General features: G+C 38.2%; 1 protein-coding gene across 4 annotated transcripts in view; it reads left to right on the top strand.

The window, feature by feature from the left end:
- The window catches only part of LOC126176810 (WASH complex subunit 5), a 186,937-nt gene that overhangs the window by 57,020 nt on the left and 115,058 nt on the right, over positions 1-14,859 (top strand). For all 4 annotated transcript variants that reach the window (XM_049923993.1, XM_049923991.1, XM_049923990.1 and 1 more), the window contains 3 exons: positions 3,120-3,345; positions 11,556-11,696; positions 13,414-13,564. In XM_049923993.1, the coding sequence (XP_049779950.1) occupies positions 3,120-3,345; positions 11,556-11,696; positions 13,414-13,564 (518 nt within the window). The remainder of the gene's footprint in view (positions 1-3,119; positions 3,346-11,555; positions 11,697-13,413; positions 13,565-14,859) is intronic.

The raw sequence follows: 14,859 nt of genomic DNA, 5'->3' as shown, positions 1-14,859 counted from the left end.
CAACTCGCTTATCATATCAGTGACACTCTCACCCCTATTGCATGATAACACAAAATGAGCTGACCTTCTTTTTGCACTTTTTCGATGTCTTCCGTCAATCCTACCGGATAAGGGTCCCATACTGCACAGCAGTATCCCAGCAGAGGACGGACGAGTGTAATGTAGGCTGTCTCTTTAGTGGGTTTGTCGTATCCTCTAAGTCAGGGCCGGCCAAACGCTGCACAGTGTGCAGACGTGCGGAAGTGCTGCACGTGTGCGACAGCGAGCGACAGCGACATCTGTTATTAGGCATGTGTCCTAAACGAACGGCGGCGGCTCCTCTTCTCTGTTTATGTGGTACAAGCAAGAGCGCAACATACCCAGTCTCGTTCACCCCTGGTGACCGTAACTTTAACAGAGAAGTACTGAGAAATGGCAGGTACTGTGAAAAAGCAAAGAACGGAAGATCTATGTTCTCAGTCATTTTGATCAAGCATCAGTGATGAAAATCTCCCGCAACTGCTTGCGTTTGTCAGTGAGCCGTGCTTTTATGCCCGATATTAGCTATATCATTTCTCATGACGAGTGATAAACGTGTTTGGATTTATTCCTTTCATAATAAAAAATTATTGTTTACTAACTGACTGTGCACTATTGCCTCATTCTGCTCCATGTTACATTATTATAAGGAAAATTGGTCATTAAACCGATTGTTGTATACTTACATTTAGGTTCTTTTTTTTTAAAAAAAAAAAAAAAAAAAATGTGTGAAGGGCTACGCTCAGCTGAAGTCGATAAAACATAACATTCATCTAATTTTCGGTTATTGTGCAGATTTCAGACGGAACTGATGAAAGATATAGCAATAATGGTACAGGTCATCATCGAGAGGTCTGTGGTTGTCATTCTGTGCAGAGGTCAGTGAGACAGAAATTATATGGGTATAGCTCAGGGCACCAAGAATTAGTTATAGGAAACCTTGCATGAGTTTAATGTTATTTGAAATCATAACTAAGGTTTGTTAGAAGTCGCTAAGTGCTCTCTTTCTTCAATACTAGATCAAAAACACTACGTGTATTTACGTGCCGTCAGTCAAGCTGCCTTAATAAAAACCCACGGTTGTTAACTGTATTACTTGTCTTACTGGGTTAAACTGTTAACATAAAAGTAGACGTCTCAATGAGCAGACTGTGACAGTAATGTTTAATATGCGAAATACCTTCCCTTGGTTGGCTTGCAAGCTGTGGAAAGAGCACTACAATTCACTGGTACAGAGTATCCCAGCAAGTGGATAAAGCGACATCTATGCGTAGAAACATGCACTACATGAACGCTGACGGCTGCGGCGTGCACGCTGTGACCCGGAAGTTGCACATGTGCAGGAGCACCGCACGCGTGCAGAATTTCTGGCCGGCCCTGCTCTAAGTGTTCTGCCAACAAAGTGCAATCATCGTTTCGCTTCCCCACAATATTATCTATGTGGTCATTCCAATTAAAGTTGCTCATAATTGTAATTTCTAGGTATTTAGTTGAATTGAAAGGCCTTAGATTTGTGTGATTTATCGTATACCCAAAATTTATCGGATTTCTTTTAGTACCCATGTGGATGACCTCGCACTTTTTAGATCATTTATATAAATCAGGAACAACAGAGGGCCTTGCGGAACGCCAGATATCACTTCTGTTCTACTCGATGATTTTCTGTTTATCACTATGAACTGTGACCTCTCTGAGAGGTCAGTTTCCTCTCTGAGAGGAAATCACGAATCCAGTCACACAACTGAGACGATACTCCATATGCATGCAATTTGATTAATAGTCACTTGTGAGGAATGGTATCAAAAGTCTTCTGGAAATCTAGGAATATGGAATCAATCTGAGATCCCTTGTCGACAGCACTCATTACTTCATGGGAATAAAGAGCTAGCTGTGTTGCACTAGAATTATATTTTCTGTTGGTTATGTATCAATAGGTCATTTTCTTCAAGGTGATTCTTAATGTTCGAGTACAGTATATGCTCCAAAATGCTACTGCAAATTGAGTCAGTGATATGGGTCTGTAATTCAAGGGGTTATTCCTATTCCCTTCCTTTCCAGTCTTTAGGAACAAACCTTTCATCAAGTGAGCAGTTGTATATGATCACATGACATGAGCTGTGATTGGCTAACAAAAACACATCACTATTTCGATTTCAGTGCTTCAGAAACTAACGTGCTGTGTTTGGTGGATTTCATGTTTATACTTTCGTATTATGAAAAATGCGATGTACTTGCTGCTGCGCATCAAAGATATTCCCAAAACACCCCTCCCCCTTTTTTTCTGCATTTTGTTCCATAAAATGCTGGGATGTTCGCGCCAGTGTATAAAACCTTTACCATTCAAAGGATTGAGACATTTCCCAGTTGTGAGGGAAAGTATACTGTCACTTGAAATGGAAGAAGTGTATTTTCACCTAGTTAAAAGCGTCTTTTTAACTGGGAAATCCGGGAATTTATTTCCTTGTCTGCATATACACCCTGGTCGTGCATTACTTTGCTTTGAAGGTAGCAGAATTCCTTTGCTTTGATGGTAGCAGAATTCCTTTGCTTCATTTAATATGTGGTCCCAAATTTTGATGTTAATTTTATCACTAATCTCATTTCTCCTCCTAATAATTCTTGTCTTGATTTGGTTTACTCATAGTTCATATACTGTGCTCATTTGACTTAATTGCGTTCAACAGGCTCTGTAATTCTTCGTCTGAGGATAGCAATGTCAGCAGTATATCTTACCAGTGGAATCCTTTCACTCTGAATTTTAATGCTATTGTAGAATCTTTTTTGAATTTCTGATGTTGCTTCTCCATTGTAAAATTTGAATGGTAGGGGAGAAACCCTGCAGTCTTGCCTCACGTCCTTTATTTTTCCTTAACAGTCAAATCTGGGCTTCACTGTATCCATTTTGGTAGAGTCCCTTAATATGCTGCAACTTAGCTGTGACTCTTGTCCTCGTCACAGAGATGGGATGGGTACTGTGGGTAAAAATGTTTAGGATCATATACTACTGCATTGGATGATGAATTTTGAACCTATGAACTTTTAATCATTTTTTAAAGCAATAATGTTGTGTACTGATTGATTTAGTTTCTGTTTTCTTACAGGCGATTTACAATAAATCCACTGTATGTGGAAATGGTTTTGGGTCGTTTGCGGTCAGATGATATTTATAATCAGCTTTCGGCATATCCTCTACCTGAGCACAGGAGCACTGCACTGTCAACTCAAGCTGCAATGCTGTATGTGTGCCTCTTCTTTGATCCAAATGTGCTGCACAACCAGACTGCCAAAATGAGAGAGATTGTTGATAGGTTTTTCCCTGATAACTGGGTAAGTTACATCATTCAGTAATACGTAGTCATCTTATGCCATGTAATGTGCCTAGGTGGTAATGTTTTAAAGTTAACCTTTTGTTTCATCATTTCACATTTTGTGATAAATGTTTTTTATAAATAATAAAGTAAAAAAATCAGTTATGTTTGCCTTTTGCAGGCATTTGTTTGATAATGGATACATAGGTGACAGTTGGCTGCGAGGTAACACACTGAAATAGTTACAGTTCATCCAAAAATGACAATTTTGCGTCATGCAGTTTTTAAGCAGACTTCTTTCCAAAGACATCACAAAGTCTTCAGCCAAACTTCATCAAATTACAGTTTACTGGGTGGCTGTTGCTACTCACATTTCAGATCACTATGTGTCAGTTACATAGAGCACATTATTTGCTGTTACCAGTTCTGTATAACAGCTCCCATTCTCCTGTCTTTCCTGGTTCTATATATAGTTTAAATTCGAGTGAATTCATACCAATTCTTAAAAAATTATTTTGCGGGGCTTATTTCGTATAGTTTATTTTAACATAAGTTTAGTTAATATCATAATAGAGTTAACACACACTTCCTTGTACCAGTTCATATTCTGTTTTAAGTTAAAATTACTGTGGTCCTACTTTTTATTGGTATGGAATCTAAACAGTATCCATTATTATGTTTTTATACAAACAGTTTCTTGTGTTTTTTTTCCTTTGTATTATACTGAAATATTCTGATCCAGCTCATGTAATGAAATATGTGCATAATCATTTATTGGTCAAAATTTTTCAGATCTGGTTTGGTTAACTGATGAAGATAATTGTTGACTAAATTATTTTTAAAGCCTGAGTACTAGAATGTATTCTTAAACATTGTGAATAACTCATCTCAGTGTAGGTCTATTTGAAGTTGCAAAATTATTAATGGTGTTGTTCTGGGTATACAGCCAAGTTGTTAACATTTTTTCCACATTATTTTGATGACCAACCCGATCATCATCTTCAGATGCTGTGAGTTTTGCTGTTGTGAGGAGTCACTACCTGGTTTCCAAAACCAGAGTGAACTATTGATATCCCATGCCACCATTTATAGCTGTCTGTTTTTCAGAGCCCATACCGATATTTCCTGAAATGCACATTCTCTTAGTGTTTCCCTGGCCTAGTAGATGTGATAGTTAGAGACCTCTTAATAAATTGAGTGTCAACCCAAAGCCTCATTTAACTTGCAACCTTAACACTTAGCAGTGCTGATACCGATCACCTGTAAGAAAGAACGAGTAACACTCAGAAACCTATGGGGGACAAAGAAACTGCAATTCTGACAGCCAATATGAGCATTGCTATTGTCCTAATGCCACATGTGGACTACAATAAAAAGATTGTAGATGTTGTTAATGGCATTATCTAGAGATAACTAGATGTCTGTCCCTCAGATAAAATCCAGAGGAAGACACTGACTCTTCTCCATGAGTCAGGCTGGCTGTGTGGCGTCATTAAGTGTCTTGGAACTTGAGCAACTGTGCCACTACCATTATATGACCTTCCTAAGATAAACAAGGGAGCTATTTCTCTAAGATCCACAGTGTGTGGTGTGGCCATATGCAGCAATGAAGTTGGAAAGAGTTCCTTGAACATTTAAACTCTGTCCATCCTAATGTAACATTCACAATGGAAATTGATAATGAAGGCAAGCTGTTAGTTAAGAGAAAACTGTATGGGTCCCTGGCAAACAGTGTATATAGAAAATCCATGTGCACTGACTGCTATCCCCACATTTTGAGCCATTGTCCTCTCTCACAAAGAAATTCAGTACGAAAATCTCAGGTCCATAGAACTTGAACACTTTGGCAGGGACAGCATCACCAAAGAAGTGAAACATCTACAAATAGTGTTCTAAATGAACAGCTTTCCATTAATTAATCAAACTGAAAAATCTAGGAGATCACACTGGAGAACCCTCTTTCTAATGGCACTCTTCTCATAGACAGCACAAATCCTGCATTTGGTCATGTACAAAAAGATCTGTGTGTGTTAACAGTTACAAGACTTTATAATGGCGGACTGTCAATAAATGGTAAAAAGTGCCACTGCAACACATTCCGGTGGTGAACAAAACCTTTATGAATTTATGCTTCAGTTTAATAACATCAGTTAAAGAAATGTGAAGCTATCATCAATGAGCTATTTGGTTAAACACTACAGTGTTTTACTAGGACTGGCCCATTTGAAGGTGATATGCCCTCCCCTTTCTGTAACCTTTAGCTTGACTTAACCAGCTAGTTTCATAGGAACCTGCAGTTTGAGAGAGATTTTGAACTATGGTACAGCTTGGCAGCTTTCAGTTATACAAATCATTGCTATAGGCCAGGGCCGGCCAAACGCTGCACAGTGTGCAGACGTGCAGAAGTGCTGCACATGTGCACACGTGTGCGACAGCGACATCTGTTATTAGACATGTGTCCTAAATGAACGGCGGCGGCTCCACTTCCCTGTTTATGTGGTACACGCAAGAGATTGTTTGTGAAAGATTTTTCTCGGTGATGAAAATGAATAAATCAAGGTTTCGATCAAGCATATGTGATGAAAATCTTTGCAACTGCTTGCGTTTGTCAATGAGCCATGCTTTTGTGCCCGATTTTAACTATATCATTTCTCATGACGAGTGATAAACGTGTTTGGATTTATTCCTTTCATAATTAAAAATTATTGTTTACTAATTGTGCATTATTGCCTCATTCTGCTCCATGTTACATTATTATCAGGAAAATTGGCCATTAAACCGATTGTTCCAATGTATACTTACATTTAGGGGTTTTTATTAATGTGAGAAGGGCTATGCTCAGCTGAAGTCGATAAAACATAACATTCATCAAATTGCCAGTTATTATGGAGATTTCAGACGGAACTGATGAAAGATATAGCAATAATGGTACAGGTCATCATCGAGAGGTCTGCGGTTGTCATTCTGTTCAGAGGTCAGTGAGACAGAAATTATGTGGGTATAGCTCAGGGCACCGAGAATTAGTTATAGGAAACCTTGCATTAGTTTAATGTTATTTGAAATCATAACTAAGGTTTGTTAGAAGTCGCCAAGTGCTCTCTTTCTTCAATACTAGATCAAAAACACTACGTGTATTTACATGCCGTCAGTCAAGCTGCCTTAATAAAAACCCACGGTTGTTAACTGTATTACTTGTCTTACTGGGTTAAACTGTTAACATAAAAATAGACGTCTCAATGAGCAGACTGTGACAGTAATGTTTAATATGCGAAATACCTTCCCTTGGTTGGCTTGTAAGCTGTGGAAAGAGCACTACAATTCACTGGTACAGAGTATCCCAGCAAGTGGATAAAGCGACATCTATGCGTAGAAACATGCACTACATGAACACTGACGGCTGTGGCGTGCACGCTGTGACCTGGAAGTTGCACATGTGCAGGAGCACCGCATGCATGCAGAATTTCTGGCCGGCCCTGCTATAGGCAAAAGAAGCAGTAAGTGTCAGAAAGAAATTGTTTGACTTACAGCAATGTAAAGAGAAAAAATATTTTTACAGGGCTACTTAAATGAAGCATCAGAAGGTATTCCGAGAGTAGTGATAAGGAGGAATCATAGTTGTTTTCTCATTTTATGGTGTTTTTCCTATATTGTTGTCATGGAGTCAGGTACAGATTTGAAGGAAAAATTATTTCACATTATAACTATAATTAATAAAGATACCATCTGATAACATAGTGACTAGTGGATTGGCACGTAAACAAACATAGTAACTGGGCTTATGGAAATATATTTTCATGTGTCTTGCCAACTCAAAATATATTTCTTACTTCCATATACAGATGAATTACTGGAATGTCACCCATTACTGCTACTCCTATGAGGGGTAGATATACAGACAAATGCAACAATACAGCTATAGGCCCTTGCGTGGGATTCTCTTATGCCTACATTTGAACAAAAATACAAATTCATTGTCTGAGCTACCACATTCAAGTTTTCGTTTACACTCTCTCTCTTCTCTTCTCTCTCTCTCTCTCTCTCTCTCTCTCTCTCCCTAGTTCTTCATATATACTAGCATCTTCTTACTGTACGTCTGCCTCCGCAGCGTTACCGCCTGCCATGCAGGGGGCCCCGGTTCAATTCCCAGCAGGGGACTGGGTGTTGTGTATCCTTCATCGTCATTGACTCGCAAGTCGCTGATGTGGCGTCAACTAAAATGGACTTTCAATACAGTGGCCTAACTCCACCGAACGTGGCGTCCCGGCCAACAATGACATACAATCATTTTTATTTCCCCCTTACTGTAGAGTTTCAATTAGAAGAGGAGGGTCATGTATTTATGTTAAGAATGAACTCCATTATAAGGTAAGAAGTGACATTGTCTCTCTTGGTGAAGAAAAACACTTTGAAGTGTCAGCAATAAAGCTATCATATCAAAATGTTTCCAAAAAACCTTGACATATTGTGAGTACATCATTCTCCTAGTGATGATTTTGACATATTCTGTGCAAAACTAATATAGGGTCTAGAACAGGAATCAAACACAAAAAGTAACATTCTGCTATGTGGAGATCTTAACATAAACACAGCAAAAATAGATAATGTTACTAATGCTTTTCTGAGCATTTTATGTAGCTTTGGAATGGCATCACTAGTCAGCTATGCAACAAGCATAACAACACACTCAGCCTCTACTATTGATCATATAGCCACTGATATTGGCACAGAAAACTGTGACTTAGTATTAAAAAATCTGGGACTTTCAGATCATCTTTGTCACATTGCACAAATAAATGTTCCTATGGGAATAGCAACCAAGCTACAGATATACAAAAGAATCTACTCCAAATCAGCCATGCAAAATTTTACTGTACAGTTAAATCGTGAAACGTGGGACGATGTATATGCACAAACAGATGTTGTGTCATTTCATGTCATTGTTTAAGCTCAAATTTGGAGAATCGTTTCCCAAAGTCCTACTTCCTATTGGAGCACAGATCAAAATGAAATGGATTACCAGAGGGATTACAAAATCTGCCTAAACCTTTAGACAACTCAGCTCTATAAAGAATACGTGCAGTGACCCTGGTTTTGTAAGCTATTACAAAAACTACAAAAAAATCTACAGAAAGGTACTTCTGGCAGCTAAAAAGTCAGCTAATGAGAAACTGATAAAAAATGTAAGTAAGAAAAGTAAAGCTGCTTGGACTTTAGTAAAACGTGAGACTGGAAATAAAAAAAAAGGGCACTCGGACACTAAAATCAAGAAATCAGTGATCAAAAAGACCTGACTAACTTCATAAACTCATACTTCACCAGTATTGCAAAAGACCCACAGAGCAAATTTCCAAAAAGATCTGATGTTCCAGTGCAAAATTACATAAAAAATTCAGTGGTTCTGCTCCACACTACTGAGAGAGAAATAAGCAGTGCCATAAAACAATTAAAAAACAAATCCTCAACAGGACTGGACAAAGTCCCACTTTGTGTGTTAAAATAGTACATTGACAGCATTAAAGCCAGTATGAGATTTTCACTCTGCAGCGGAGTGTGCGCTGATATGAAACTTCCTGGCAGATTAAAACTGTGTGCTGGACCGAGACTCGAACTCGGGACCTTTGCCTTTCGCAGGCAAGTGCTCTACCAACTGAGCTACCCAAGCATGACTCGTGCCCCATCCTCACAACTTTACTTCTGCCAGTACCTCGTCTCCTACTTTCCAAACTTCACAGAAGCTCTCCTGCGAACCTTGCAGAACTAGCACTCCTGAAAGAAAGGATATTGCGGAGACATGGCTTAGCCACAGCCCGGGGGGTGTTTCCAGAATGAGATTTTAACTCTGCAGCAGAGTGTGCGCTGATATGAAGTTGTGAGGATGGGGCGTGAGTCGTGCTTGGCTAGCTCAGTTGGTAGAGCACTTGCCCACAAAAGGCAAAGGTCCCGAGTTCGAGTCTTGGTCCGGCACACAGTTTTAATGTGCCAGGAAGTTTCATATCAGCGCACACTCCACTGCAGAGTGAAAATCTCATTCTGGAAACATCCCCCAGGCTGTGGCTAAGCCATGTCTACGTAATACCCTTTCTTTCAGGAGTGTTAGTTCTGCAAGGTTCGCAGGAGACCTTCTGTGAAGTTTGAAAAGTTGGAGACGAGGTACTGGCAGAAGTAAAGCAGTGAGGACGGGGCATGAGTCGTGCTTGGGTAGCTCAGTTGGCAGAGCACTTGCCCGCGAAAGGCAAAGGTCCCGAGTTCGAGTCTCGTTCTGGCACACAGGTTTAATCTGCCATGAAGTTTCAGCATTAAAGCCCTTTTAACTGACATCATTAACCAGTCTTTTAAGATTGGCTGCTTCTAAGACTACCTGAAACTAGCTAAAATCATACCTCTGCAAAAAAAAGGTGATGTTGAAAACATAGGAAATTACAAGCCAATTGCTTTCTCTTCAAGTATTTTCCAAAATTGTGTAGACTTTAATGAAAACTAGACTTATGAGCTACTTAAATAAATATAATCTTCTCTGCAAGGAACAGCATGGCTTCAGACTGGGCAGAAGCACTGAAACTGCAATAACTCAGTTTACAAAAATTGTTCTTGAATTATTAGACAAGGACAGTTCTGTATTTGGAATTTTCCTAGATCTATTGAGAGCCTCCAATACCGTTGATCACGACATTCTTCTATACAAGCTGGAGTCTCGGGGAATCAGGAGTGGTAAATAAGTGGTTCCAATTGTAACCAAATAACAATGTGCAGAGAGTAGAAATTTCACATAGCACATCCAAATATGTGGTAAATCACTAATCTGACCCACAGTATGTTAATATAGTAGTCCCACAAGGAAGTGTTCTGGGCCCAATATTGTTCTTAATTTATATTAATGATTTCCCACGATGTGTGGAGCACAGAGAAAATGTACTTTTTGCCGGTGACAGTAATATACTGATTACCAGCAAGACACCTGGCCTGGTATTGGAAAAAGCCAATGAAGCACTAGCAGATGTTTACAAATGGTCTACAGAGAACAGAGTAATTCTCAACATTAAGAAAAACAAACAGCATGTACTTTAGAATAAACAAGAAGCACAAGTCTATAAATTCAAAACTACACAACACTTGAATAACAGATATAACCAACACTAAATTTCTAGGACTGCACATCGACAGCCAACAAAAAGGGGATGGACATGTCATGGTTATCTCAAACAGGGTCTCCACAGCATGCTGTGCGCTTAAGAGTTCTTTCGTCAGTATGCAGTGACATCTGTGTAAGGTCAGCTTACTTTGGTTATGTGCATGCCATTCTTAGCTACGGAATGATCTTTTGGGAGAATAGTACCCAGAATCTACAAACAGTTTTCAGATTACAAAAGAAAGCTGTAAGTATAATGACAAAATGCAATAAATGAGCTCATTACAAGGAATTCTTTAAAAACCTGTGCATTCTGACTGTTCCTTGTGAGTCTATTTTTCAGACCATAATGTATATCAGAAAAAAAATCTTGACAATTATAGCTTGAATAACATTATTCATGATCACAACACATGGTTGAGTCATTGCCTCCATTTAGATAGAAGAAATAAGCTAAACGCTCAGAACAGTGTTGATTATCAAGGCATGATAAGCTGCCACAGAATATAAAAGAAATTAGCAGTATGTATTCTTAAAAAAAAAAAAAAAAAACTGTAAAAGTGTTTTTGCAAGAGTGTTGGTTCTACACAGTGGACGAATATCTTAAATGAAAACCAATGAATTGTTGGGAACACCTAGCATAAGTTATAACTGACATCATATTTTTTTCATTCATGTATTATGTATTTATGCCTATGTATTTATGTCAGCTAGTTTCATGTCAACACACCTAGGGTATTTATAAATTATATGTTTTCATTTATTTAATATGTATGCAGGGCTTTGTAGTTATGTATGTTAGTTCTACATCAAAATACCTATGCTTATTAAACAATGTAAATGGCATTTGTTAAGAAAATATTTAGATTTCATACCATAATTTGTATACTCACTGGCGACATCCATACAATGTAAATTGTCTTAAGGATGGATGAATAAAAAATAAAATAAATAAAATAAAATATATTTAAATTAAGGTAGCTAGAGCTTGTTAAGCTATTTAGCAATAATTACAAATAAATTAACCTTTATGAAGATTTTTTAATTTTTTTGTAATGGTTGTGTATAACAGAGTGTTACTAAAGTATTTTATTTGTTTGTAGGTCATTAGCATTTATATGGGTATAACGGTAAACCTGATAGATTCTTGGGAGCACTTCAAAGCTGCAAAGACAGCCCTCACTAATACATTAGAAATGTCCAATGTTCGAGAGTACGCTTGTAAATATTCATCCAGGTTACAGGTGAGAAACTGCGAAAATGCTACTTAATAATATTTGTGGATTTATATCCTATAAGACAGTATAAAGATCCCGTAGAAATCATATCTGTCAAAACCCATTGTTTCTTCATACTTTGGGCATGGACAAACAGTTACAAGAAACGAAATTATGAGGTAATTTAGTAGGAAAGCTGTGCCAAAGAAGCCACTGTGTTGGTTTGAAAGGGGATCCTGCAGCTGGGTTGACTGACCCACTAATTTCTCAGTTCATCTCTTTTCTCCCCACAGTTCTTTCAGCTGTTACAAAAATTCTTGACACTAAAATTGTGTTCCAATTAGATATGTGGACCAAGATCCTTAAGTTTTGTGGGCAATTATTCTTGCAAACTGAGTTATTCAAACTTGTCTCATAACATAAGTTTGCCAGTGTCTCTCTTGCTTTTCACAGACTTCGCTGCAAAGTGAAAAGTCGCGCAAAAAAACAACCCTTGAGCTACATGTTGGTTATCCTCCACTCCATACTTTCACCTGTTGTATCTGGTCCAGCAAGAGAAGGGTTTCTGTGTAATTTTGAGTGTAGAAGTATGGTGTAATGTTCTGTCCTAATCCACAATTCAATTACTGCTTGAATTTCTTCATTTCAATAACTTTCACAGTTTGTGATAAAGATTTATGTAAATAATAAACTCAGTGGTCAGTAACCTTTGCCTGCTGCTGGTTTTTATTCAATAATCAACTCATTGTTGGATGATTGTCTGAAATCCAATGCACTGAAACTGTTATAGTCCACCCAAAAATGTTAGCTTGCTCCTATGCGATTTTCAGCTCTTATTCAGAATTCTGGACAGAGATACCCCAAAGGCATTTACCAGACTACAGCAAATCAAGGTTCTTTTGGTGGCAAGTGCTCTTCATTGCCTAAAATACTGCACACCAATTACATACAGAGCAATACTACTACTACTACTACTACTACTACTACTACTACTACCTCCCCACTAGTGATTTTTATTTGTTATGTAATTAACAGGCACTTATTTCTACCTGTCAACAATTCATATGCCTTTTTAAGCACTAATTACTCTATTGGATTGAAATTTATATGGCCAGTGAAATCTTCAAATTAAAATAACTTCCAACTATGGCAAGTTATATAGAATCAAACAGAATTATTTGATGTGGAAACTCTGTGTTGTAAATTTGTTATAGATCAATTGTCCAGTAAAAGTGTATTAGTTCAGTCAAAATTTTTAAAGCATATGGTGTTACGAAGTTTTCAAAATCACATTCTGTAAAATAAAAGTGCTTGTGAAAAAACTTAACTGCACCATAGGAATCAACAAAGCCCAAATTTCTTTCTGAATAATAAGAATTTATATTCTGTGAAGTAATTGTGACAGCTATTTGGCAACATTGCTCAAAAGTAAATAAAAAACAGCATTTATTTGTTCTATGACTGATATCATAGTATAAGAAGCTCCTCCACTTTGCTACATTTTATGGTACTCCTGAAATTGTGTGAGAGGCCTAGATAACTCAGTCAGTAAGAGGACTACCCATTTAACATGAGGGTCTGGATTTGAGTTCTGACCTGGCACAACATTTTAATCTATTGGAATTTTTGATCTACTTTTTTTCTTGATGTGATGGATTGCTGAAAGCTAGATAAACTAAAGTAGTCATAAAAATTATTTTCTTTTGGTTATAATAAAAGATTGCATGCATTTTTCTGTTGAAAGAAACTGATACCACAGACACAGCAGCTGTTAAAAGAAGGAGTTTTAGTGGAAGAAAATGTCTTGGACCATGTCAGCAAGGTTACAAATATCATACGTGAATGTAACGTGACTTTGCGATGGCTGATGCTCCACACTGCGGCCCCAGGAGCTGGTAAGATTTTTATATTTCTCATACTTTTGAGTGTAGTGGTCTGCCAGTAGAGTGTCATGTAGCTTGGAGGTATAAACTAAGACATCTAGATGACTAGTTGCTCACTTTCATCCAGTCTGTAAAAGTTAATTATTCTGTGGCTTGACACTGCATGAGCCTATCCGAGGGTGTCGAGATGGAACATGACCTTCAGATAGGTGTTAACTGTTTAGGAGGGACATCACACAGCAGCGAGTGCCAGTGTCCAAATAAATTAGTAGAAGTAGAAGCTGAATTATTTTCAGTTAAGTTAGGAACTTAGTATTAAACAATGGAAAACCCAGCATAATAATAATAATAATAATAATAATAATAATAAAGTAAAATAATAGTGTTATAATAAAGTATTAATGTTTTGAAAAATGTCATCATACCTGCTCTTAAAGTAAAACATTATTTTATCCCTACACAGACCACTCATCCATAAATTTCCACAAAGCCTCTATACTCTTGCTGTTCCTTTTCCCCACCCTTGGGGAACATGTCTGGGATGTTTTTGGGAATGTGTTCTGCATTTTCAGTAGCCTGACATCAGAACAACTCTCCCCAGTTTTTCATTACTTTTTTATTTCCTCATTCCCCTTCTCCTATGTTTCCTCTGCTTTGGCATTTGAGGTTCCTCTTTTTCTTCTTCCTGCCTGTGCACTCCTGAAGTCTCGCCCGTGTGTCTGACATGTAACAGGTGACTGGGTAATGCATAATTCCCAGCCCCGGGTCAATAGGTAGGGTTTGTACCTACCCCCTGGTAGAGGCCAGACCAAGGGAGGGTTGATTGCCTGAGCTGTTACCTTCCCAAATTGCCAATTCTTCCCTCTGTAAGTTGTTTTGGAGGTGTGACCTGAAGTGTGAACAATCACCTAAGGTGGGTGCACCCCCTCCTCCTCTGAGGGAGCCCCCAGTTGGAAGGAGTGCACCATCAGAGACACTATCAATCGTGGGGGATGTTCTTGCAATTAACAAGTCGTCTTCGTCTGTGTCTACTAAACATACCGTGTTTACTTGAATCTAAGCCGCACTTTTTTTCCGGTTTTTGTAATCCAAAAAACCGCCTGCAGCTTAGAATCGAGTGCAAAGTAAATGGAAGTTCTGAAAAATGTTGGTAGGTGCCGCCACAACTAACTTCTGCCATCGAATATATGTAGCGCTACACAGGTATGCTTTGTAGGCACAAAGATAAATACTGGCACCAAAACCTCTGTGTCAGTAAATAAATTTAAAAAAAAGGTGGAAGACGAGCTTTTTTCTCCGCCCCGAGT

This window comes from Schistocerca cancellata, chromosome 3 (assembly GCF_023864275.1).
Source record: "Schistocerca cancellata isolate TAMUIC-IGC-003103 chromosome 3, iqSchCanc2.1, whole genome shotgun sequence".
Lineage (NCBI taxonomy): Eukaryota > Metazoa > Arthropoda > Insecta > Orthoptera > Acrididae > Schistocerca > Schistocerca cancellata.
The sequence above is the reverse complement of the archived record's forward strand: the minus strand, read 5'-3'. Positions and strand labels throughout refer to the sequence as shown.